This window comes from Protopterus annectens, chromosome 1.part1, assembly GCF_019279795.1.
Source record: "Protopterus annectens isolate FY-2018-M chromosome 1.part1, PAN1.0, whole genome shotgun sequence".
Classification (NCBI taxonomy): Eukaryota; Metazoa; Chordata; order Ceratodontiformes; family Protopteridae; genus Protopterus; species Protopterus annectens.
The window spans coordinates 1422299560-1422327085 of NC_056726.1; the positions used below are offsets into that span (position 1 = coordinate 1422299560).

The 27526-nt window shown below is 40.9% G+C and overlaps 1 protein-coding gene across 1 annotated transcript in view; it reads left to right on the forward strand.

Annotated features, from left to right (window-relative positions):
• LOC122810805 (cathepsin L-like proteinase) overlaps positions 1–27526 on the forward strand; it is a 535051-nt gene that overhangs the window by 13480 nt on the left and 494045 nt on the right. The window contains exon 2 of the mRNA XM_044082369.1: positions 26643–26785. Coding sequence (XP_043938304.1) covers positions 26643–26785 — 143 coding nt within the window. The remainder of the gene's footprint in view (positions 1–26642; positions 26786–27526) is intronic.

Sequence of the window (27526 nt, forward strand, 5' to 3'; positions counted from 1 at the left end):
CATCACCACAATTCCCCATACCATTTTTAGCCTGTCATCTCCCTGAGTAGTAGACTCTGGATGCCAAGTTAAGTGACTTTGCTGCATTGCCTTTCCATCTTGTCTGCGATATATAGAGGATGTCTAGCCTCCTCTTTACCATCATGCCATCCACTTCCAAGCTGTCTCATGTCAGTGAACCTATAATGAGTGTAACAGTCCTTAGTTGATGTTTGACAGGTTGATTGGTTTTATGTTCAGCTTTCACTCAGTTACGCTATCCCAGGTAACCTATACATTGGATGGCCAGTAGCTTATTGACTCAAGGCTGCCAGGGTTTTATCGTGGGCGCACAGACCAGACCCCTTCCACTGTTAGCATGGGGTCCTTGAGTAGGATGGAGTAGGCAGGGATTTCAGACACTATTCAATGGCAAATACCCTTGCCCATTTTTGGCAATATTAATTAATGTGATTAAATTATGTCAAACCAATTTTACACCATTAACTTCTTAGGCTGACACAGCACACAGTCTGTGATCTTTTTTCTCTTGTCTAGAGTGTACTGCATCTCACTGGTAATGTTAAAAGTGGTTGATCTATACAACACTCCCCCGATAGGTATTATCTAAAATCTGTGCTGATGCCTATAACTTTATTGTTGGGTGCGTTTGAAGTGGAAATGCCAAGCATGTTTTTGGAAAGTGGGAGGAATGCAACAGAGTCCCAGGGAGAGCATTCAACTCCACTCAGGTATTGAATGGAGGTCAGGATTGCCCATGCTTTTTGTCGATGGTAGGCAAATATGTTAATCATTATACAAACTGCATCAACACATAGACACCTCAATGAAACTGTTAAAATTATGTTGCATTAATAAAAATGAATACTTTACATATATCATTTTCTTTTGGCTGTTCCCGTTAGGGGTCACCACAGCAGATCATCTGTTTCCATTTCTTCCTGTCCTATGCATCATGCTCTTTCACACCAACCGCCTGCATGTCCTCTCTCACCACATCCATAAACCTTATCTTAGGCCTTCCTCTTTTCTTCTTACCTGGCAGTGCCATCCTTAGCATCCTTTTCCCAATATACCCAGCATCCCTCCTCAGCACATGTCCAAACCAATGCAATCTTGCCTCTCTTGCTTTGTCTCTAAACTGTCCAACCTGAGCTGACCCTGTAATATACTGTTTCCTAATCCTGTCAATCCTAGTCACACCTAGTGCAAATCCTAATATCTTTAACTCTGCCACAACCAGTTCTGAATCCTGCCTTTTCATCAATGCCACCGTCTCCAACCCATATAACATAGCTGGTCGCACTACCCTCTTGTAGACCTTCCCTTTCACTCTTACTGGTAGCCATCTGTCACAAATCACTCCTGACACTCTTCTCCACCCATTCCACCCTGCCTGTACTCTCTTCTTCACCTCTCTTCCACACTCACCATTACTCTGAACTGTTGATCCCAAATACTAAAACTCATCCACCTTTACCAACTCTACTCCCTGCATCCTCACCATTCCTCTACACTACCTCACATTTACACACATATATTCTGTTTTATCCCTGCTGATCTTCATTCCTCTCCTCTCTAAATCATATCTCCACCTCTCCAGGGTCTCCTCCACCTGTTACCTACTCTCACTACATATCACAATGTCATCTGCATACATCATTACATCATAGTCCACGGGGCCTCCTGTCTGATCTCATCTGTCAACCTGTCCATCACCACTGCAAATAAGAAAGGGCTCAGAGCTGATCCTTGATGTAAACCCACCTCCACCTTAACCGTATCTGTCACTCCCAACACAGTCCTCACTAATGTCACACTACCCTCGTACATATCCTGTACCACTCTTACATACTTCTCTGCCACTCCTGATTTCCTCATACAATACCACAACTCCTCTCTAGGCACCCTGTCATATGCTTTCTCTAAGTCCACAAAGACACAATTCATCTCCTTCTAACCTTCTCTGTATTTCTCCAACAACACTCTCAGAGTAAATATTGCATCTGTAGTGCTCTTTCCTGGCATGAAACCATACTGCTGATCACGAATCATTACCTCCCTTCTTAACCTAGCTTCCACTACTCTTTCCCATAACTTCAAGTTGTGACTGATAAATTTTATCCCTCTGTAGTTACTGCAGCTCTGCACATCACCCTTATTCTTAAAGATAGGTACCAAAACACTTTTTCTCCACTCCTCAGGCATCCTCTGACTTTCCAAAATTTCATTAAAGAATCTGGTTAAAAATTCCACTGCCATTTCACCTAAGCACCTTCATGCTTCCACTGGTATGTCATCTGGGCCAACAGCCTTTCCATTCTTCATCCTCTTCATAGCTGTCTTTACTTCCTCCTTGCTAATCTGTTTCACTTCCTGATTCACTATCCCCACATCATCCAACCTTCTTTCTCTCTCATTCTCCTCATTCATCAGCCCTTCAAAGTACTCTTTCCATCTACTCAACACACTCTCCTCACTTGTGAGTATGTTACCCTCACTATCCTTTATCACCCTTACCTGTTGCACATCTTTCCCAGCTCTGTCCCTCTGTCTAGCCAATCGGTACAGGTCCTTTTCTCCCCCTTTAGTGTCCAATCTCTCATACAACTCTCCATATGCTTTATCCTTAGCCTTTGCCACCTCTCTCTTTGCCATGCGTCTCATCTCCTTATACTCATGGCTACTTTCTTCATCTCTTTGACAATCCCACTTCTTCTTCACCAGCCTCTTCCTCTGTATACTCTCCTGTACTTCCTCATTCCACCACCAGGTCTCCTTGTCCTCCTTCCTCTGTCCTGATGTCACACCAAGGCACCTTTTTAGCAGTCTCCCTTACTAGCTCTGCTGTAGTTACCCAGCTATTCGGTAACTCTTCACTGCCTCACAGTGCCTGTCTTAACTCTTCCCTGAACTCCACCTCACAATCACCCTTTTTTAATTTCCACCATTTAATCCTTGGCACTGCCTTCACACTCCTCCTCACCTTCTTGATCACCAACGTCATCCTACAGACTACCATTCTATGCTGCTTAACTGCACTTTCCCCTGTCGCCACTTTACAGTCTCCAATATCCTTCAGACTGGCCCTCCTACATAGGATATAATCCACCTGTGTGCATCTTCCTCCACTCTTGTACGTTACCCTATGCTCCTCCCTCTTCTTAAAATACGTATTCAACACAGCCATGTCCATCCTTTTTGCAAAATCCACAATCATCTGACCTTCTGCATTCCTCTCCTTAACACCATACCTACTCGTCACTTCTTCATCCCCTCTGTTCACTTCAACAGCATGCCCATTGAGATCCGCTCCAATCATTAGTCTCTCACCCTTGGGGACACTCACCACCACTTCAGCCAACTCACTCCAAAATTTTTCTTTCTCAACCATCGCACACACAACTTGTGGAGCATATGCACTAACAACATTCATCATTACACCATCAATTTCAAGCTTCATAAACATCACTCTAGCAGACATTCTCTTCACCTCTAAAACACTCTTGGCATACTGTTCCTTTAGGATAACCCCTACCCCATTTCTCCTGCCATCCACACCATGATAGAACAATTTGAATCTGCCTCCTATACACCTGGCCTTACTTCCCTTCCATCTCTTCTCCTGCATGCACAATATATCAACCTTCCTTCTCTCCATCATATCAGCTAGCTCTCTCCCTATACCAGTCATACTGCCAACATTCAAAGTTCCTACCCTCACTACTACATTCCTAATGTTCCTCCTCTCTTCCTGCCTTTGGGTGTGCATTCCCACTCCTCTTCTCCTTCAGCCAACAGTAGCCCAATTTCCGCCAGAACCCTGTTGGCTAACAGTACTGGTGGCAGTCGTTGTTAACCCGGGCCTCGACTGGTCTGGAATGGAAATATGAAATGTTCTCCACACAAGTAATTTGGCAGAGGTTTTACGCTGGATGCCCTTTCTGACACAACCCTCCCCATTTATCCGGGTTTGGGACTGACACAAAGAAATGCACTGGCTTGTGCATCCCATGTAGTTATTATATTTAAAATTCAGTGTATAGTATGGTACATGATGGAATTTATGTCATTACTTTATCCACAACATCCACCAGATGAATTTCTTGCTTGTCTAGCCCAATACCTTTGACTTGAGTAGTATGAAACAGAGCGTTAAAATAGATGTTCTGTATAGGTACTGAAAAAGTAAGTGTACAAGGAATATTCTGGTCTTGTACATGCTCCAATACTGATTGGCTCAGATGGCATATCATACATGCATACACTTGTAGAGAGGGTAGAGTATAAGGCCTTTACAATGTCACTAAAATGTAGAGAATATAAGGTTATGTAAAAAACATAAAAGATTAATAACTGACAAATGTCATGGATGCATCTAATGCAACAGCAGCTGCTTAACTATTTCCTTCGAGAACAGTCATGTACAGTTAGCCCTAAATTCAATGAATCATAGGTTCATAGGTTCATACTAGGCTATCTGCCCTAGGGCATTTATAAGCCTAGCCAGAGTGTGTTTGGCTTTCGCCACCCATTTTAAATTAATTTTGCTATGCACTTTTTCGAGGTTAGTATACTGTGCCTCTGTCTAACAGTCACACAGAAGTGATACCAGGGGTAAACCTACGATCTCCCATCCACTCATCAAGATTCCTCTTGAAGAGAGTCAGTGAGGGACTCTGCCTAACCTGGACTGGGATTTTATTTCAGAGAGAAGGGAGCTTCTGGGTTATGAATTTGTCCCTCCAGCATGTCCTATTTATTTCAGTGCTGAGGTTCAAGTCTGTCGAGTGCGTAGCTCAATGGGATTTGGATTTTCTGAGGTGCAGCATGTCCATTAATTCCGGGTTGGACATGGCTTTATACGTCAGGCACAGATCGCCTCTGAGCAGGCGGTATGCCACTGAGTAGAGCTGGAGTTTCTTTAACTGGGCAGCATATGGCATCTGTTTGAGCCCTATGATCCTCTTGGTGAGGTACTTTTGGGGTCTTTCCAGTTGCTGCAGGTGCCTAGTAAGGTACATCCCAAAAGGGGCATTGTACTCAATTATGGGCCTGATGAGGGATGAGTAAAGAGGCACAATGACCTCCCCTGATCTAGATGTGAATCCCTTCATGATTAGGTGGGCTATATAAAATGTTTTTCTAACCACTTTGGCCAGGTGGTTGTCAAATGAGAGATTGCTATTAACTTGGGTCCCCAGGTCCCTAATTACTTCTTCTGTACTTAATGGATTACCACCTATGTGGTAATTTGTGGGCACTTTGTTTTTGCCAAAGAGGATGACTATACACTTTTTGGCATTTAGCTTGAGGCCATGGCTCTGGCACCAGTTGTCTGTTTCTATGAGGCCCTTTTGGAGGATGCTTGTGTTGGCCGGAGAGTCGATTATGATGCCCAGTTTGCAGTCATCTGCGAACTTAGTCAGCCACTGTCCTTCCGTGTTGGCCTGTACCTCCGAGAAATATATACCGAACAAGAGAGGTCCCAGGACTGAGCCTTGGGGGATGCCACTTGTAACTGGTTTGGAGTCTGACATGGCTGAAGCAATTCTAACCATGTGGGCTCTGTCCTTGAGCCAGTTTGCAACCCATCTAGTGACATAGGGGTTTATATTTAAGCTGGTGAGCTTATCTATAATGCCCGAGTGGGGTATTGTATCGAATGCTTTTGCGAGGTCCAGGTAGGCTGTGTGGACCACCTTCCCCTCGTCAATGGCCTTGGTGACTGTTTCAAAGAAATCAACCAGGTTTAAGAGGCAGGAACTGTCCTTAACAAAGCCGAACTGGGTAGGATCCAGTGTCTGTAGGTCCTCAATATCTTTATTTATGAGGTCCATAATGATCCTTTCCATAGCTTTGCAGACCAAGCTAGTCAGGCTTATGGGGCGATAGTTTCCAGGATCCGTTGAGGCACCACCTTTATGGAGAGGGACCACTGTTGCTGTACGCCACTCTTTGGGCATATATCCTGTAGTAAGGCTGAGATTGAACAGTAGTTTTATGTTTGGGTTTAGCTCTTCTTGGAGTTCATGTAGGATGCAGCCCAGGACACCATCCGGTCCCATTGATGCTGTGTTTTTTGCTTTGGAGAGGGCAGCTCTTACCTGAGCATTTGAGATGTCGGGGGGCAGCACTCTGCTGGGATAAATATTTGCCCTTTTGGTGGGGATGGGGGGGGGGAGTTTGTGCTGAACCTGTCAGCTAGGATGTTGGCAATGTCTGTGGGTTTGGTGTATTTTTTGTCATTTTGGACTAATTCTGAGCATATCTGGGAATTCCCACCCAGGTTCCTAACATAACTAAAGAAAGCCTTGTGATTATCCTTAGTGTCCTGTGCAATTTTTCTCTCAAAGCTGGCCTTAGACGATTTTATGAGTGCCCGTAGTTTTTTGCTAATACTGATCAGAGATGCCTTCCCTTTTTGGGATTTTGCTCTATCATGTAGTAGCGTTCTCCTTCTATTGTATAGTTTGTTTATGGCTGCGGTCCACCAGACAGGACGTCTGCCTTTGGAGGATTGGGTCTTCGTTTTATATGGGATTGCATGATGCATGCATTCCTGAAGGTGTTCATAGAATGCGTTTATAAAGGATTCTGTGGTCTGGGCCATATTTTTCACAGGCCCGGGGGCTTTGAAGGATTCCTCCTCAGTTTTGAGGAGTGTGAAATTTGCTTTAGAGAAGTTTTTCACTGTGGTTTTCAGAGCAGGGGGTGGAGTCGGGATGTGAATATCCAATGAGATTAGTTTATGGTCTGATCTTACCAGTGAGGGATACACTTCTGGTCTGGAGCATAGAGTCCCCATGTGTGGTGATGATCAGGTCCAGTATGTTTTCCCCTCTTGTGGGAGTGGTAACAAGTTGTTCCATAGCATTTGAGTTTATAAATTCTTGGAACCTTTGGGCTAGGGTGTTGGAGCTAGAGTAATGCTCCCAGTCTATGTTTGGGTAGTTGAAGTCGCCCAATATAATGGTGTTTGGAGAGACCTTCATATTTTCCAGTGTTCTCAGGAAAGCCGAGTGGGGTTCCTGGGTTTGGGAGGGTGGTCTGTAGCAGGCTATAAACTGGAAGGCAGTTTTACCCACTGTTAGTTGCACATGGATTGTCTCTGATGTTTCGTGCTGTGCCACCAACCTGGAGGTGTGGGTATCTTTGACGAATATTGATACTCCCCCTCCTTTTGTAGTACGGTCCAAGTTTTGGGGCCGAAAAGCATGGTATGAGGTATAACCTGGTAGTGCTGGGGTGCTCTCAGGAGCCTTGAACCAGGTTTCTGTTACTGCACAGATATCGATGTTCTCCATGCTAAGGAGAGTTTCGAGTGCATGCATCTTGAGGTTTAGACTTCTGGCATTGAGTAGCATTACTCTTAGTTTCTTATCCCTTGTGATACCTATGGAGGTGGGTTTGTCTTTTGAGCCTTGCCTAAAAAAGGCACTATGGGGGTAGCAAGAGCCTTTGCCAATATCCGAAAGCCCAGGGGTGACAGGTGCAAGCCGTCCCTAGCGAAGCATCGTGACTTGTCGAGCATGTCATCCCAAGCTGACAGGCATTGGATCCACTTTGAATGACACCAATACTTAAGCCAATTGTTGAAATTGATCATCTTGTCTTCATATTGTGGCATCATTCTTGGTGAGGGTAAGATGCTACTCAAGGTCAGGGTCATACCAGCCTGGGCGACATGCTCAGAGAGCTCCTCTATGTCACTTTTCATGTAGTCCAGGGAGGTACGTCTCAGGTCATTCGCACCAGCATGGACAATGACTGAGTCATATTTGTACTTGCCTTGGAGTGACCTGAGTGCTTGTGTTATGTGGTGGATCCTAGCACCCGACAGGCAGCTCACCGTGACCTTCTCCTTGTTCAGCCTGGTGAGTGGGACATCAGTGTGCCTGAAGATAGAGTCACCTATTACAAATGTATCAGGTGTGTTCTTTAGCCTTAAGGGCTGTGACTGTTTGGCACACTGGCTTTGTGAGCTATGTGTTGCACGAGTTTTGTTTTGGGTTAGCAGTTGCTTGGGTGTCTGCTTTGGAGGTCTCTGCTGCTTAGGCAGATTTTTATTTAGAGCCTCCGAGTATGTTTTTGTGTGTTTATGTGTTTGGTTTGCTGTCGTGGTAGGTCTATGTGAGATTGGAATTGTAGTGAGTGTGGTTTCCTTCTCCTCCTGACTGGTTTTGCCAGTACTGAGTTGAGAGAGCTTAGCCTCTAGTATGGCTATATGGTTGCATCTCTCACATGTGTTGGAATTTGTTGGGAGGAGGAGAGGGTTGTCTGTGTACATGAGGCAGTTGTAACATTGCCTCAAGATTCCGAGATTCACCAGCTGGACCGGAGAGAAGATTGACTACTGACCTTTGGACATGCTAGAATAGTACTGGGAATTCCTTTATCATTGAAAAAAAAGGGCCAATGGGGAGGGTGTAGTGCTTTTAATATTTTAGTGCTGACATATATAATTGCTTTAGTGAGCAAGTGCCAGGTAACTTAAATGCAATGTGTTTCAGGTAACTTAAATGCATAAATGACAAACAGTAACTTTCTTTAAAGTGAAACAAGGAAATAAGTACAGTAAGCAATGCAGATATCACTAGGGATCCACAGAAGCGCTGAAAAGCCAAGTTTTAGGTGGAATTAGCATTTCAGGGAAATAACAAGCAAACAAACAAGCTGCATACAAATAAAGCTAGATTCAGCAGGTCTAGACCACGAACCCTTTTAATGTAAAATAACTGGCCTGAAGCCCAACTTAGAAGGATGTAAGCTACCTGTTCTGCCACTACAGTGCAGACAACGAACCTTCTTAATGTAAAACAACTGGCGTGAAGCCCAAGTGCTTAAACCAGAATTAATACACTTTTAGAATAACAGACACTGAGCCCTCAATCAGCAGTTCCCAACTTAGAAGGATGTAAGCTACCTGTCCTGCCACCACAGTGCAGGCCACAAACCTTCCTAATGTAAAACAACTGGTCTGAAGCCCAAGTGCTTAATCCAAAAGACTTAGAATGATAGCTACACTTAATCAAGTTACTACCAAGCAGTAATAAATACAATTGAAAACTTTAAAGAATGCCTGCATTAGTGCTCAGGTTATACAAACAAAGCTAGATTCAGCGGCCTTGATCTAGTCTATGCTACAGCAAACAAGGTGTACCAATTTCAGTAAGAAGCAGTTTAGATATGCAGGCACTATAAGCCTTTAACAAGAAATTCCCAGCTAGAAGGGCAGAGTCCAGCCTCTCCTCCCACAAGAGTGCAGACCACAAACCCCCTTAATGTAAAATAACTGGCCTGAAGCCCAAGTGCTTAAACCAGAATTAATACACTTTTAGAATAACAGACACTGAGCCCTCAATCAGCAGTTCCCAACTTAGAAGGATGTAAGCTACCTGTCCTGCCACCACAGTGCAGACCACAAACCTTCCTAATGTAAAACAACTGGTCTGAAGCCCAAGTGCTTAAACTAAAAGGCTTAGAATGAGTTACACCAAGCAGTAATAAATGCAATTGAGTACTTTTAAGATGACTCAAAAGCAAAATAAAGTAGGAAGAAACACAAATACAGTAAAAGCAGATTTTTTGAGTGAGCAAATGAGATGGGCCCAGGAGTTACAGGACAGAAACAAGTGCAAATGCAGGCTTTCAAATCAGAAAGTTGAGAGAGATGGAAGACCGCTCAAATGGCCAATAACTACAAATTCTGGGCCAGAACCACTCCTTATGTGGTAGACAGGTTACCTAGTGCTTACCACTCCCACTGATAAGCTAGAAGGCTTCCCTCCAACACAGAAAGGCTTGGGGGCTCAAAAGCTTACAAATAGTCCTGGATACAGCAAATCTGTATCTGGAACACTAATTACAGGAAAGGTAGGAAACAGGCTTACAATTTTTTTTTTCAGAAAAGTAGCAAAAACAGTAGTAAAAACAATTCACATGCAGTGCAAGCTGGCACACTTGAGTATGTAGCAATATTAGTCCACACACATTTTGAAAAAAATGTAATTAAATTAAAAAGGACTAAAAGCAAGTGCTGAAAGGGTTTATTAGGTAGAATGCGGTAAAGAGATGGGACTGGGGGAGTGTCCTAGATCAAATCTACAGTGGGGCAGGTACTGCAAAAGCCACCAAATTTAAACTACTGCCAGAATAGGGAAGGGGGGGTGGGGAAAAGTTTCAACAGAGATGTGAGGAATCAGAGTGCAAATTATAAAACCCAAAAAATATATACTGATCTCTGTATATTTGCAGAACACTAAGACAACAGATATCTAAGCAACAATTTAGCTCTATAATACAGAATAATGCAGAAAAATATACTCAGCTCTATATATCTGCAGAAAGTCTTGTAAGGCTGTTCCACTTTAAATGCAGACTGCTATTATTAACAGTTCAAATTAAGGGAACCTTGAATTAACAACACACAAGCAATAGAAACCATAATGAGGGGGGGTGAGGAAGAAAGTTTCAACAGAGATGTGAGGAATCAGAGTGCTAATTATAAAACCCAAAAAATATATACTGATCTCTGTATATTTGCAGAACACTAAGACAACAGATATCTAAGCAACAATTTAGCTCTATAAAACAGAATAATGCAGAAAAATATACTCAGCTCTATATACCTGCAGAAAGTCTTGTAAGGCTGTTCCACTTTAAATGCAGACTGTTGCTATTAACAGTTCAAATTAAGGGAACTTTGAGTTAACAACACACAAGCAATAGAAACCACAATGAGGGGGGGGAAGAAAGTTTCAACAGAGATGTGAGGAATCAGAGTGCAAATGATAAAACTCAAAAAATATATACTGATCTCTGTATATTTGCAGAACACTAAGACAACAGATATCTAAGCAACAATTTAGCTCTATAATACAGAATAATGCAGAAAAATATACTCAGCTCTATATATCTGCAGAAAGTCTTGTAAGGCTGTTCCACTTTAAATGCAGACTGCTGCTATTAACGGTTCAAATTAAGGGAACCTTGAGTTAACAACACACAAGCAATAGAAATCACAATGAGGGGGGTGGGGAAGAAAGTTTCAACAGAGATGTGAGGAATCAGAGTGCAAATGATAAAACTCAAAAATATATATACTGATCTCTGTATATTTGTAGAACACTAAGACAACAGATATCTAAGCAACAATTTAGCTCTATAATACAGAATAATGCAGAAAAATATACTCAGCTCTATATATCTGCAGAAAGTCTTGTAAGCCTGTTCCACTTTAAATGCAGATTGCTGCTATTAACAGTTCAAATTAAGGGAACCTTGAGTTAACAACACACAAGCAATAGAAACCACAATGAGGGGGGTGGGGAAGAAAGTTTCGATAGAGATGTGAGGAATCAGAGTGCAAATGATAAAACCCAAAAAATATATACTGATCTCTGTATATTTGCAGAACACTAAGACAACAGATATCTAAGCAACAATTTAGCTCTATAATACAGAATAATGCATAAAAATATACTCAGCTCTATACATCTGCGGAAAGTCTTGTAAGGCTGTTCCACTTTAAATGCAGACTGCTGGAGTTTGCCTTGATCTGAGTAATACCAGTAAGAGGGGAGATGCTATAGTAGGAAAGAATTAATTTATTATTGAGTCTCATACTGTTAGCACAATTTTTATGCATGCATTTATCTTTTGGGAAGTTATGTCTGGCTGAAGAAAAAGGAATTCTGACTGCCTGAGATATGCAAATGCAAAACCATGCTAAATAACCCAATTAGTTTATTTTTAGGGCTGGGAAAATATAATCAACTGCCATTCAATAAATATAAAGTCTATCTAGTCCCAGAGGTTTGTTAGTTTTTACAACCAAGGCATCATCTTTAATCTCAGCACAGATGAATGATTTAATCTGCATATCAAAATGCTCATCTTATATTTAGGGACAGACATATTCACTTATATAATTCTCAAGATGTTCCTCATTTCCAATAGCACCCAGAATGGTAAACTTTCTGTAAATTTCAAAGGAGGAGACAAGAAGATGGAAATAAGAAATGTGTGATTTCTATACACAGCCTTGTTGCTACTATAAAGAGTGTGTGGCAGATTTAAAATTTTGGCCAGAAGACCGGCTTGTCTTTGGCCTACTTAGAGTACTGGTTAACATGTGATTATAAAATGACCTCCCATTTTGTATATGAGTAGTCTGTAAAAGCCATTGAGATCTGCTAACTTTTTTCCAGGCAGAACATCATGCTTCAATAATAGCACAATAAATCAGAATTTATTTATTTATATATCTATGACAATATAATGCTTGTCCTAATATCTGTCTAATGTGCCGACCACCTAATGTCAAAAGGAATATGGGTATCTGACAAATCTGGCTAAATTGCTTTGGCATACGGCTGCACTTTAAAAAAATATCTATGTCATAAATAAAAAAAATCATACTAAGTTAAATGTTTATGTCATATCTACACTTGCACTGACTTGTAATTATATAGTATGCTATTTACTATTGTCTTTTCACCTATGTACTATGCTTTTTACTGTCTTGTTATATAACACCTGTATCTCTTTGTATACCTGACTCAGTTTATGCTATTGTATAACTATGTTCATTGGAGATTTTCTCCCCGGGTCTCCACTGAAAAAGGACTTCTTGTACAGTGGACATTACCTAGTAAACAAATGTAAATAGATAAATAAACTAAGATTTAAACTCAAATCATCAGATGCATGATTATTGACCAACAACTTTAGACACATAGTTGTACACATCTGATAAGGCAGCATTCTCATCCTTTCTCCCTTTCTGTGCGGGACCTTGTCCAACAACTCCATTATGCAATGAGGCAAGAGTTGGCCATCCCTGTCCTAAGTAAGGACTATATAGCCCATTTGTTCTTGCCCTGAAGTCCAGCTAGCCTAGTCATTCCAGCAACAGTGAAAGTCAGGTGGTAGGGAGTGAGCCAGTAGCAGGTTCTTCGGAGTGGCCCACTCCTGGAGCTCTTTCCTCTTGAGTGCTTCCTTGAGTTCAAAATACTGCCCAATGTTAGGAAGGTATACATCTCCATAAACACAATTCTCCTGGTTGCTAATTGATAGACACATCTTGTTAGCATGTGCTTTGTAGACAAATGCACCACAGCTGCAACACCCAATACTTCTACTTGGTGTCAGCCAAGTGGTGAACCAGAGCCACCTCCCTGCAGGTTATATGAGCCAACAGAGGACACATAGTCACATAATCTTTAGTCTAACGTTTCTATTACCTGTGTCACTTCACAATTTGATTATTTTGAGGTTAAAACAAATTGGAAGCAACCTAATAAGGTCTGTGCTTATTTATTTATTTTTGCTAATCAAGTAGGTGATCTGGTCCTTAGACACTTATTGTTATAGCCCAGAAAAAATGGTAGTCACATACAATGACAGCATCACAGAATGAAGTATGCATACTGTTGAATAAATCATTATGTTATGCTGTATAGCATCCTGTATAAAGTCACAGGTAAAGTATCAACTCCACATACATTTAGAATACAAGTATGGGCAGGGGGAATTATTAGTAAACCAGCTAATAGTAAGATGCTTGCATATTATTTTTTATTTAAATGTCCATGCAAAATAGAATATAATGGAATTAGAATTAAAATAAATATCCAATATTTCAGAGTATCTCAGAATTACTACAAAACATTTCATCATTTAAAAAAACAGTGCCTATCAAGCACACGCACACACACACACATACACACACACACACACACACACACACACACACACACACACACACACACACAAAGCATTACCATTTTTGTCCTTTTTCTATAATTCCCACTTTTTCTCCAGCTAGTATCAACACTTTTTTATATTGCCCTACTTAAGTACACACACATAGAACATCAGAATTTTTGCCACAGTCTGTTTAATAATGCTAACAAGGAATGCATTTGCTACCTGACTGTGCTGTTTTATGTAACTAAAGCTTAAATGCCAAAAGCATTAATTAAATCATAAAGCTTTAGGTGGGCTTTCAGGACTTGACTTTTCTGCATCATTAAATGACAGAGATTGTTCAAATAATCTCCAAGATGGCATATAACTTGTTGATAGCTTGGCTGTTTCTGCTTTTAGTAATCCAGTCAACTAACAAATAATTTAAACACTGATAGAATAGCAACTAATTATATTTTTCTTGAAAACAGACCTACAGTCAAATATGCAGATCCGATTTCATTATTAACTGATTCAATGTTTAACCCTGTTAAAAGGAAAATCAGGGACATTGATAAATCTGGAATTATTGTATCTTCACTATCTGGTATTAAGCTTAGTGATATTTTACACATTTTACCAAAGTTACTTAACTAGACCCTTATCATTTGAAAATATGTCTGTAATATCATTACATGTACATTCTTATTTATTGCTAAACAGATTACTTAACTTTGACTCTGTTAAATCAAATGAAAAAATGAAAACCAGAGAACTTGGAATATGTATTTATATTTGGTAGAATTACTGCAAGCTATGTACAAGGACCCAATGACTCATGTATAAACAGTGTGTTTGGTCTCAAAGAGGGGTTTCCACTGGGAATGGGTGTGCATCAGGGTTCACTACTGTTCATACTGATGGTGGAGTACATTAACAAACAGGTTGGAGGGGACAGTTCAACAAAGTTTCTTTATGCAGACAATCTGGCATTATAGGCAAACTCTGAGCAAGAATTTCTGCAAAAGATAGGGGAATGGAATGCAAATCTGAAGGCACATGGGATGAAACTGACTACAGATAAAATAGTTGTGATGACAGACAATGGAGGAAATCAAAAGAAGCTGAGAACTGAGATAGAAGGGAAAAGAGTGGAACAGGTTAACAGCTGCAGGTATGGTGGGGTGGCTGAGGAGAAGGGAAGTCTGAATGAGGAGGTCAAAGCTATAATCAGAGGGGCTGCATCTAACTGGCATAATGTGTCAGGTGTAGTGCATTACAGAAGAATGCAAAAGAAGCTGAAAAGTAAAGTGTGCAAAACTGTGATGTGACCAGTACTACTGTATCATATGGAAACCTAGGCAGGAAAGGCAGAGCGAGTGAGGAAGCTAGAGGTGATGGAGATGAAGTGTCTGGGAAGGGTGGCAGGAGGCACACTGTGGGACAGATGAAGAAATGAGAACATAAGAGCAGAAGCCAAAATAGTACTAATTGCTGAAAAGGTAAAAGAGAACAGATTGCAGTAGTTTAGGCACATGTGCAGAAAAGCAAAAACCAATCTGATGAAGAAGAGTTGGGACAGACAGAAAGAAGGCAAGAGGAAATGAGGACATCCAGCAAAGAGGTGGATTGATTGTGTGTGTGTGAGTGAAGACCTGCAACAATTAGGCATGACTGTTGAAGAAAGTAGGAGAGTGACATTGAACAGAGATATGGCCACAGTCAACACAGCACCCTGACCCCATATAGAATATGGGAAAAAGGAGGTTGATAATGATGGACTTGGAATGTTTTGACGTTAATACATCTGAGGAGATTTTGAGTGAAATCATGCCATTTCCAAGATAGAATGACTATTCCCATACTAAGATCATTTTATTTAATATGTGGCTTAGGATGATACGATTACAGGATCATAGGAGGTTACTAGATTATCAACCTGGAGGTTATTTCAAACCTAGCCGTTTCATCCTAATGTAATACCATAGATACTCTAGTCAATACCCAGGATCGTATTTATTAATAACTGGCGATGTCCAGGAGGGTTGTGGATGATATCTCCAGTCAGAATCCAGTGTCACAGGGGTGCTCTGATTCAGATGAATTTGCAGCCTATTCCAAAGACATGGCAGTCACTGTGAGACAAATTTTTCCCTCCAGCACATCCTATTCAAATCACAGGACATATTTAGGTTTCTGGAAAGAGGTTAGTGTTAGTCCCGTTTGATTTACGGATGTGCAGCAAATTCATTAAGTTTGGGTAAGAGATTACTCAGTAAGCCAGCCATAAGTCTACCCTAAGAAGTCCATGCAATACTGAATATAGTGACAGGAACTTTTATCAGTCAGTGTAAGGCATCTGCTGGAGTCCCTTGATCTTCTTAGTTAGAAACCTCTGAGGTTTCTCCAATTGCTGCAGGTGCTTTGTACAGTACATGTTGAAAGGGGAGTTATACTCAATTACGGGCCAGATTAGTAATGAGCATAGAGGGGTTATAACCTCCTTTGCTCTGGAGGTGATGCCTTTGCTAATCAAGTGTGCTGTGTAGAAATCCTTCCTTACTGCAGTAGACACATGGTGGTCAAAGTTAAAGATCCCAGATCTCTTGCTACTTCGTAGGTACATAGGGTATTGCTGTTAATTTGATAATGTGAAGGGACATTGTTTTTACCAAAGGGAATGATGATGCATTTCTTTGCATTCAATTTGAGATAGTGACTAAGACACCAGCCGCTAGTCTATGTAAGACCCTCCTGACGTATACTGATATAATTTGGGGATTCAATAATTGCACACAGTTTGCAGTCATCTGCAAACTTGATCAGCCATAGCCCTTTAGTTTTGGCCTGAACTTCTGAGAATTAAGGGACCCAACACTGACCCTTGTGACACTCCCCTGGTTGCAGGTTTGCTGGTTGATGTGGAGTCACCAACTATGATAGTGCATGACTGGTTTGTGAGCCAGTTTGCAGTCCATCTAACAACAAAGGGGTATGCACTCAGTTTGCTACGTTTATCAGTAATACCAGAGTGTGGGATTGTGTTAAAGGCCTTTGTCAAGTTGAGGTATGCTGTGTGTAACTCCACCAGGTTTAACAGGCAGTATCTGCCCTTGATGAAGCCAGACTGGGTTGGATCCAAGGTTTGGAGGTTGCCTATGTCTTTATTTATGAAATGTTCCATGACTTTACTGATAAGGATGGTCAGACTTAGGGGTCTATAATTCCCTGGGTCTGTTGCTAAACCACCTTTATGGAGGCGAATAATTGTTGCTATTTTCCGTTCCACAGGAACAAAGCCTGTGGTTAGGCTGTGATTGAATAGACTGCTTAATGGTGATGCTAGTTAATGTTTTAGTTTATTTAGAAGACAGCCTGGGATGTGGTCGGGTCCCATAGCAGTTGTGTTTTTGCCTTAGACAAGGCTTTAATGACCTGCTGTTTGGATATGTGGTTGGGGGAAGTTTGGGGCAAGGTTTGTGATAAGTTTGGAAAGGCTAAAGCAGTGAAATTTTCACCAAATCTGTTTGCAGGCAGGTTTGCTATCTCTGTAGGATCACTGTGTATGATACAGTTAGTCACTTGTTTAGCATATGCTTGGGTCCTACTGTTTAGTCTATGTATGTTGCTTTGAAAAGCCTTATGGTTATCCTTGGCTGTGATTGCTAAGTTTTTCTCAAAGAGGCCCTTAGAGGATTTGACATGTTGTCTTATTTGTCTGTTGAGATGGAGAAGGATGCTTTTCCATTGTTGCCTTAGTTTTCTTAGACAGCAACTTTTTTGCATTTGTTGTAAAGTTTGTTGATGCTGGATGTCTATCCAGGTGGCTTGTTTTTACTTGGTGCCTTGGCTTTGTTGCAGCTGCGTCTATACACTTAAACAGGTGATTGTCCAGGGCTTTAGTGTAAACTTTGGTGTAGTTACCACTTCTAGCTGGAGTTAGACTTGGAATGCATTTATATCTTCCCATGAGAAGGTATAGCTTGTTTTGGTGAACTGTTTTAGTTTGACTTCACCCTTTTTGAGTTCTGGTGTTAGTGCCAGTTCAAAGGTGACCGATCTGTGGTCAGATTTAACTAATGAGGGTCTGACAGTTGTAGTGGTGCATCTGTTTGTCGTGTTAGTGAGGACCACATCTAGTATATTTGTTCCTCTTGTTGGGTTTAAACATTTGTTCCAAGGCATTTGAGTTGACAAAGTCAAGAAACACTTGCACTAGTGAGTTAGGGCTATTGTAGGTTTCCCAGTTGATGATGGGATAATTGAACTTCCCCATGACCAGAGTGTTTGGCAATATTTGGATTGACTACAGTTTGGTCAAACAGGCCTCATGCACATCATGATCCATGGAGGGGGATCTATAACTAGCTATGACTTGAATGGGGGTCTTACCCACAATAATCTGCACTTGGAGCAACTTCATGGAGCTTTCCAGTCTAACTAGTCGGGATGTGAATTTATCATGAATATAGATAGAAACACCACTTCCATTGTTTCTCACATGTTTGTTTTGTGGCCTGAAGGTGTGGAAGGCATTGTAGCCTTGCAAGGCAGGGGTACGCTCTGAGGCCTTGAACCAAGACTCTGTAACAGCACAGACATCCACATCTTCCAATGATAGATGTTCTTTCAGGGTGTGCAGTTTTTGGTTCCTATGCTCCTAGCATTTAGCAGAATAACCCTTATTTTGTTATGGTTGGCAGTTTTCACATTGGCAGTTTTGTTTTTGAGTCCTTGCCTAAAAGAGGCACTATGGAGGAGGCAAAATCCTTTATCACCACCTGAAAACCTAGTGCTGCCAGGTGCAAACAATCACTGGCAAAGCAGCAAGGTTTGTCAACAATGTCATCCCAAGCTGACAGAAACTGGATCCCCTTTGAATGACACCAAACACTAAGCCAATTATTGAAATCGATCATTTTTTGTTTATACTGTGGCATAATTCTAGGTGAGGGTAATATGCTGCTCATGGCTAGGAACATACCTGCCTGGGACACGTACTCAGAGAGCTTAATCATGTCTCTCTTCATATAGTCCAGTGAGGTAAATCTCAGATTGTCCACTCCAACGTGAGCTATGACAGAGTCATAATGGTACTTGTTGCCAAAAGATCTGAGTGCATGCATATTCTGATGAATCATGGCAGTGGACAGGCAACTGACAGTGACTTTCTCCTTATCTAACCTGGTGAGCAGGACATCTGTGTGTCTCACTTTGGATTCTCCAATGACAAGAACAATTGTTTTTTGAGTTTTACACCTTAAAGGTTTTGTTAACAAGCTGGTAGGTGAGACACTGGTGTTTCTATGTATCTTGGGTGCTGTGGGAACTCTGTTAGTTGTAGCAGTCTTTTGTTTTGGAGGTGTCTGGTGTTTTGGTAATTTTTTTGAGAGAACCTCCACGGATGTTGATTTATGTGCTGAATGTGTACTATGTACATGAGTAGTGGTGGATGAGTTGACAACCTCTTCAGCATTACTGTTTTGAGTGTGATAGAGCAGGGATTCAAGATTCATAGGATCATAGGATCATAGGAGGTTACTAGGCTAATGGCGCTGGGGTCTTTTCCTAGCCAAGAGTTTATCCCCAAAAAGAAACCTCAGTTACCACCTGTTGCCCCTGTCAATGACGGACACAGGTGGAACCCCCTGGGACAAATTTGTGGTTTACCATTCACTCATCAAGGTTGCACTTGAAGAAGGTCAGCAAGGTGCTTTGTTTGACATGTACGGGAAGTCTATTTCAGAGACGGGGCAGCCTCTGGGAAACAAACCTGTCTCTCCAGCAGGTTTTGTTGATGGCACATATTAGATTCAGGCCTTTTGAGTGGGTATTGCATGAGGAATTAGACTTATGGATATGGAGCATCTCTAGTAGAGCAGGGTCTGAGATTGCCTTACAGGTGAAACACAGATCATACCTGAGCAATCTGTACGATATTGAGTAGACTGATAGTGATTTGAGCATAGGCCAGGTGTTGGAGGCCATGGATTCTCTTTGTGAGGTATTTCACTTGCCTTGCCAGTTGGTGTAGATGTTTGGAGAGGTACATCCCAAATGGGGTGTTATACTCAATTATTGTTCTAATGAGGGAGAAGTGTAGAAGGGTAATAACCTCCTTTTTTCTGGATGCAATCCCTTTACTTGCAAGATGAACCATGTAAAAGGCTTTTCTGCCCACTGCTGCTACATGGTCAAATGTGAGGTTGTTATCAAACTGTGTACCCAGATCTCTCACCACAGGTTGTGTGCTTAGGGGGTTGCCATTGATGTGATAATAAGTAGGGGCCGTGTTTTTGCCCAATGGTATGATGATACATTTTTTTGCATTTAGCTTGAGGCCATGACTTGGGCACCAGTCATTAGTTGCTGTGAGACCTTCTTGCAGTATGCTAACATCATTTGGGGAGTCAGTGACAGCACCCAACTTACAGTCATCCACAAACTTGGTCAGCCACAGGCCTTTTGTCTTTGCCTGGACCGCTGAGACATAGATGCCAAACAGTAGGGGTCCCAGGACAGATCTCTGGGGAACTCTACTAATAACAGGTCTGCTATTGGAGGTGGAGGTGCCTGTTTTGACTTTGAGGGTCCTGTCAGTGAGCCAGTTGGCCACCCACCTGATGAGATATGGATTTACGCCAAGTTGTGTAAGGTTTTCTATGATGCCCAGGTGGGGATTGTGTCAAAGGCCTTGGCCAATTCAAGGTAAGCTGTATGTACTGACTTGGTGTATTGGATTCTTGGTGTAGATGAATCTCTCACACTCTGTACTAGAGTGAGTTATTAGTAAAGGGTTTTTTAGTGTACCTGAGGCAGTTGCTACACTGCGTCAGCAGACCCAAGTCAATAAGGCTGGCAGGAGAAACAAGGGTAGCCAGCTGTCCATAATGCTAGGTTTGAAGAACTGTTATCACAAAAGGGGTGCTTTCAGGACTGATCAAGGAGGAGCTCTGTATATGGGTATTTCTGATGGGGTTTTTGGCTGGTGGTTTAATAGGTCACAGGTCACTAGCAATACTTCTTAGACTGGATAGTCTTGTTGAGTCAGCAAATATACTGATAACTGCAAGATTAGTTTCTTGACTGGTTTAAAACAAGACTATGCAGTACTAAGCAAATACTTATATAACATCTCTTGTTGGGCAATAATGGACTTATTTTAAATGCTCTGAAATGACAGGTCATGTTCTTTGGTAAACATACTTTAGGGCAACATTTAATTTTAGATGGATCAGTTCTATCATGCATACAGGATTATAAAGATCTTGTGCTGTCCATCTCTAGACAAATGGGATTTTTATTAAAAGTAATCTCATAAAGGGATCAGGCAAAAATTGTCACATTATATAAAACATAAGTAAGACCACTTAATGAATATAGTACCTCTGTTATAATTAGTCAAGCACTTAACCTTCAAAACTTGAGTAAGTACAGTGTAATTACACTAAGAACATCTCTACTGTTTGTTATTCAAGTTATATGGAAAGAAGTATTCAATTATACTTATATTCTATACATCACAGTAATTTCTAGTGATCAAAGTATACTCAGCTACAGAGAAGGAAAATGTGTTTATCTTTAAATTTATTCCACTTTGTTAACTTTTTTGGGGCTGAACACAATTTTTGTTTCTCTTGTAGCTTGCTACAGATCCCCGACCATGCCCCAAGATTCTCACTACACCTTTCTAAACATACTGGAAAATATTAAGATACAACCAAACACCCTAAAAATGGGTGATTTCAACTACCCTGCCATTAACTGGGAAAACTACTCGTGTACCAATACCTTTGCCCAAAGGTTCTTGGAATTTATAAATTCCAACACCCTGGATCAACTAATCCTTAGTCCCATCAGGGCTCCATTATCCTAGACCTGGTCATTACCAACATGGGAAATTGATGCTCCACACCTATGGTCACCCCCTTGTTGTTCAGGTCTGATCATAAGCAAATCACCCTTGACATCTACATCCCACCCCCACCCCCAGTAAGGAAACCTCCATAAAAAATGTTTCCAAAGCCAACTTCATGCTACTCAAGTCAGAAGTGACAAACTTCATGACACCCATGCAGACGGGAACTGAAAGTTCCACTGCTGAATCCTACACTAAGGCACTGTATGAGCACATCCACTCGTGCATGAATTGTGCATCCCCAATAGAACCAAGATGATCTCCTCCAAAAAAAAAGAAGCCAATCTGGTGGTCACTTGCCATAAACAAACTTTAAAATAAAAGGAAGAAACAGTTGGAGAAAAGAGGAAAAGTCCAGGATGCAAAATAACTCCCCTACCAGCCTCAGTAAGAAGCTGACATCCCTCATAAAATCCTCCAAAGCTAGTTACAAAAATAAAATTGCTAAAGATTCCAAAGATAACAACAAGGCATTCTATAGCTATGTCAAGAATCTAAATGGCAATGCTCAGATCTGCCCTGAGCTACAACAGAATGGCATTAAATATACTGATCCCAAGGATATTGCTAATATCCTGGCAGATTGATTCAGAGCAAACTTCACCCCCTCACCCCCTAAAGGGCCCATCAAAATACCGAATAATTGCCAAATTCTGGTAATAACAGCCACACAGGAAAAAAACGCACTCTCCAAAGTTAAGAATACAGCATCCATGGGACCAGACAACATCCCAGGCTGTGTACTACATGAACTACAAAATGAACTGGCATCTCGCCTAAGTGTCATGTTTAATCATCGCCTCACCTCAGGCTTCATGCCCACTGAGTGGCGCACAGCTACAGTTATCCCACTCCACAATGGGGGATCCACTTTGGATCATTGTGCCTACTGCCACATCAGTCTGTTAAGCCTGATCTGAAAGGCCATGGAACGTATTATTATGGAACTTATAAACAAAGACATTGGCAACCTTCAAACACTGGACCCCATGCAGTTTGGGTTTGTGAAGGGCCAATCTTGTCTCCTGAACCTAATTGACTTCTTCAAATCAGTCTCCAGAGCCATGGACAAGGGTAAGGTTGTCCACACAGCCTATCTGGATCTCGCCAAGGCCTTCAACACCATCCCCGACTCTGGAATCATAGATAAACTTACTATGCTGGGCATTAATCCCTATGTCACTCGATGGGTTGCCAACTGGCTTACTGACAGAACCCACACCGTAAAAGTAGCCAACTCCAAATCCAGCTCCAGACAAGTGACAAGTGGAGTACCTCAGGGTTCAGTCCTGGGACCACTCTTATTTGGCATCTACTTCTCTGAAGTACAGGCCAACACTAAGGGACTCTGGCTAACAAAGTTTGCAGATGACTGCAAACTAGCATCCATTATTGAATCCCCAAATGATGAGGATATTCTACAAAAGGGCCTTACAGAAACAGATGCTTGGTGCCAGAGCCATGGGCTCAAGCTCAATGCCAAGAAATGTATAGTTATCCCCTTTGGGAAAAAACATGTACCCATGAATTACCACACAGGTGGCAGTACACTAAACACCTAAAGTGTGATAAGAAACCTAGGGACACAGGTGGACAGTGGTCTCACCTTTGAGAACCCCATCACCACAACAGCAGGAGATCCTTCTATGTGGTACACCTCATCACTAAGGGCTTTTAATCCAGAAAAATGGAGGTCATTGTCATACTGTACGCATCCTTCATTAGACCCATTATAGATTACAATGCCCCGTTTGCTATGTACCTCTCAAGACATCTGCAACAACTGGAAAGGCTGCAGAAATACCTCACTAAAAGAATCACAGGCCTAAAGCAGATGCCCTATGCTGACCATCTAAAAAAACTCCATCTATAGTCTGTCACATATCGTCTACTCAGAGGCAATCTCTACTAACATACAAGGCCATGTCAAACCCAAAGCTGTTGGACATGCTAAACTTAAAGAAATCCCAATCCCTCAGAGACACATACTCCTGGGATCCAGACCTTGTCATCACAATGAACAAAACATGCTGAAGGGATGGAATAGACTGCCTATACATGTCAAGCAGAGCACCTCTTTGGCCCTCTTCAAAAGGAACCTTGATGATTGGATGGGAGATAGGAAATTCAACCCGGGGATCACGTCAGTCACCCTGCTAGACAGTGGTCCAGGGAAGTAAATACTGTGAGAAGAAATAGCCAGGAAATTGTTATGGCTAGGCTTGTATAGGCCCTAAGGCCGATAGCCTAGTACCAACCTATGAACCTATGAACAAGACATAATAGCTTCAACAACCAAATTTTTCCAAGAATATGGAACATATTACCTTTACACATGAGGAATTCTTCATCACTAACAGATTTTAAATCAAAACTAGATAATTGTATGGGTTTTGTTATTTTCAATCCATCTAATAAGGAGTCAGCATTTTAGATGGTCTTATGGTCTAAATGCTACTTAAGATAATAAACTTATGACTTTATGGCTACCACCTCTTTATCAACCATTACCCATGATTAAAAGAAATGCTGAGTTATTTGAATGTGCTCCTTTTCATAGTCTGATGTTTTATAATTTGTGAACACCAGCACTGTGTAATCTTTCCAGATACTATTGTTTTCAAAAGAGATCTCTCTCAAGAATATGTACACTAAAAAAATAGTTTCACATTTTTTACCCATTGCAATGCATGTGAGATGTTTCTTTTGTCAGTTCTTTACATATTTTTTTCAGTACAGTCATTATAGCAGTGACTTGCTGATGATGTTCTGTTCCAAAAGAGTTGACTTTATGATACACACACACACACACACACACACACACACACACACACACACACACACACACACACACACACACACACGTGCGAGTGCTTACACACAACCACAGCTGCACTCTTTACTTGCATAAAAAAGGCAGACTATAATATTTGCTTTGATTTTTTTTTTTTTTGTTTCCAGCATGCACATTCCATCTTTCATAAGAATGTGAATGATAAAGGCAGACAGGTGTTACCTACTGTGACAGATACTTTTTTGCAACATACACAAGTATAGCATGAAATTGCTTATACCTTACAAGACAGGAGGCAGAAGGAATATGTGAGGATAATGAATGGGTGATGTTGTCTTCTTCTCAAACCCTGCTACTGAAAATCTCTCCTCTATACCACTTTTCTACATGCCTTCCTGATGTGATGGCATAGGTCATACAACAACACATGCTGATCAGACTTATATTTTAAACAAGGGAACGTGTTTTCCTGATATGATGGCATAGACCATACAACAACACATGCTGATCTGACTTATATTTTGAACAGGGGACTGTAATGGAAACTTGGAAGGAAAGGAAGAGGGACAAAAAACTAAGATGGTATGAGTAGTCATCTTATTTTGTTGGTAGTTGGAACTCACTGATTTGGAACTCTTAGTGAGTTGCAATCCAGTGGCATTTGAGTGCAGATGGAAGACTACAAACCTGTGTTTCATGTCAACAGACCTATAGCCAACATTTCTTCTGTTAGGGTCATGGGGTTCATCTTTATGCTCTAAACTATCTGTGCTGAGGTGCAGGGACCCAATGTTGTTGCAACACCATAGGGTGCGGGGCGGAGATTATCAAAGGATACTGACTGATGATACAACTTGAGTTACTTCCAGAACATACCATTGCATTTTTTGAAACCTTCCTGCAAATATGGAAGGACTCCCTGGCTGCTTCAGAAATCTCTGGCAAACTGTCAAATAATTTGACATGAGGTGAACATCTTTACCACTGCTGTATTGATATAGTCATTGCAGCACCTAGACAAAACTTCTTATTAAAATGCTGTGAGTATATCTGAGGAATGCTTACTGTTGTCTAACTAGTAAGCTCTTAATAATTAGCTTTTAAATTTTATAAAGTTAAGGATTTACATGGTAATGCTGACCTACCTTCCATGTAGCTAATGGAATTAGCAAAGAATGTCCTGCTGCTAAGCTATTACTGTTCCAAGTAGTTTTCCCTGAAACTTCTGTAATGTGAAAAATATAAACAGTTGCCATACTTACTGGTTCAATTAATAAATTATGTAGTAGGATGCATTTTTCTAACCATGTGAAACAGTTTACACAAGGTATATAAATGAGCAAAACAGAACTTATAAATACAACAGTATGGTTTACTATGTACACAATATCAGTGGTATGGTGTGACCTGGAAATGCTGTCGTCTTCTGGAGCATTGTCTAATATTTCAAGAAAGCTAGACATTCCAGCTCAGAATCTGCCCTGTGTCTATTGAATATAAGACATTTATAAAGTTGCTTTGCTGGGTAGCAAAACACAAATTCTGTTGTGGTAGCCCAGACAAAACGTCCAGCAATCATATTTAGCTTGTCACCAGCAACAAGCCTTCCAGAATACAATGCTGTTTGTAGCCAGAAACTTGCAATAACCTGCTAATAATTAGCTGTCCAGACCTGCACACTACTTTTAGATTAATTTCAGGCACATCCTACTGTGTGTTATATCACAGTGGTGATCAACTTATTCATTATAAGTTATTTTATTTGTTAGCATTTGTTTACTGGAAAAGTCTTAATTTATTTAGTATTCTTTGTTTGTTTAGTTGAATACTTCACAAATCTGACTTGAAGGCAGATGTCATGAATGTGGGTACCTGCGTATGAAATGTCCTATGATTTCTGTAAAGTGGCATATGTCTGAATTAAACCATGGTGAATATAACTGAAGAAAGTCATTTATTGCAGTAAAACTGCAGAAAGCCAAGGTGTGTGAGTAAGTCAGTGGAGGGGGGACAACCACTTTAAGATAAAGCAGTATTTAAATGTATTGTTATAAATGCATTTAAATTTGTAATTGAGGAATATGCTAGGAAATGGTAACAAGGTTTTTCACGAAGAAAATAAGTGTATACACACACACACACACACACACACACACACACACACATATATATATATATATATATATATATATATATATATATATAGTTTACTATAAAATGTTTTGTTCTTTTTAATAGAAAAGAGTTACTTAAATAAGACCGAGGAACAACTGCGGAGGCAGATCTGGGAATCCAATTGGAAAATGGTTGTATATCATAACAAGCTAGCTGATGAAGGAAAGAAAAGCTATTGGCTGCAGATGAATCAGTTTGCTGATATGGTAATAAAAAGAATCCTACATTTTAACATTTTGGGTATGTATTTTTTCAAGCTGCACATTAAAGAAAAATGGGCAAAGGCATTGGATAGCTCAGTCTGTCACACATGTGCAATGTGTAGCACATAGAGAAAAGCCCTGTTCTCATTTATGTTGTGTAGCAAATTAATGCCTTCAGTGTGTCGTTTCCATATTTGTAGGCTGACATCATGCATACCAGTTCTTAAGTAGTGCATTAGAAATGTTTTAATGTCTGCCTGTAGATTAATATATAGTTGTCTAATGGTTGTTTTTCATGATAGATTTTTTGTTCCAGAAATGCTGTACCAATCTCGCTTTAACTTGATCTTCAGATATAAAAGGAAACATACCCCTCAACTTCTCGGTGCAAGAAATCTGGACAAAGCCAAAAATAATCGGGGGTTAAAAGCTCAAAAATAGGGACAGATTCTAAATATAGGTTCATAGGTTGGTACTAGGCTATTGGCCCTTGGGCCTATACAAGCCTATGTATCAGATATGAAGCATGCACGGAAGCAACTGCACGGCTCAGTAGGTAATCCAAGGAAACAAAAAAGAAGGAGCCAGCAGAACATAACCCAATAAAGAATAAACTTTTATTGGTAATAAACCATAATCCAAAAAACAGCAAAGAATGGTGCACAGACCGGTTTCGGCTGGTTAACTATACACGGCCTTCCTCAGTGTGAAACTAGCAGATTCAAAGCTGTCATTAAATACACT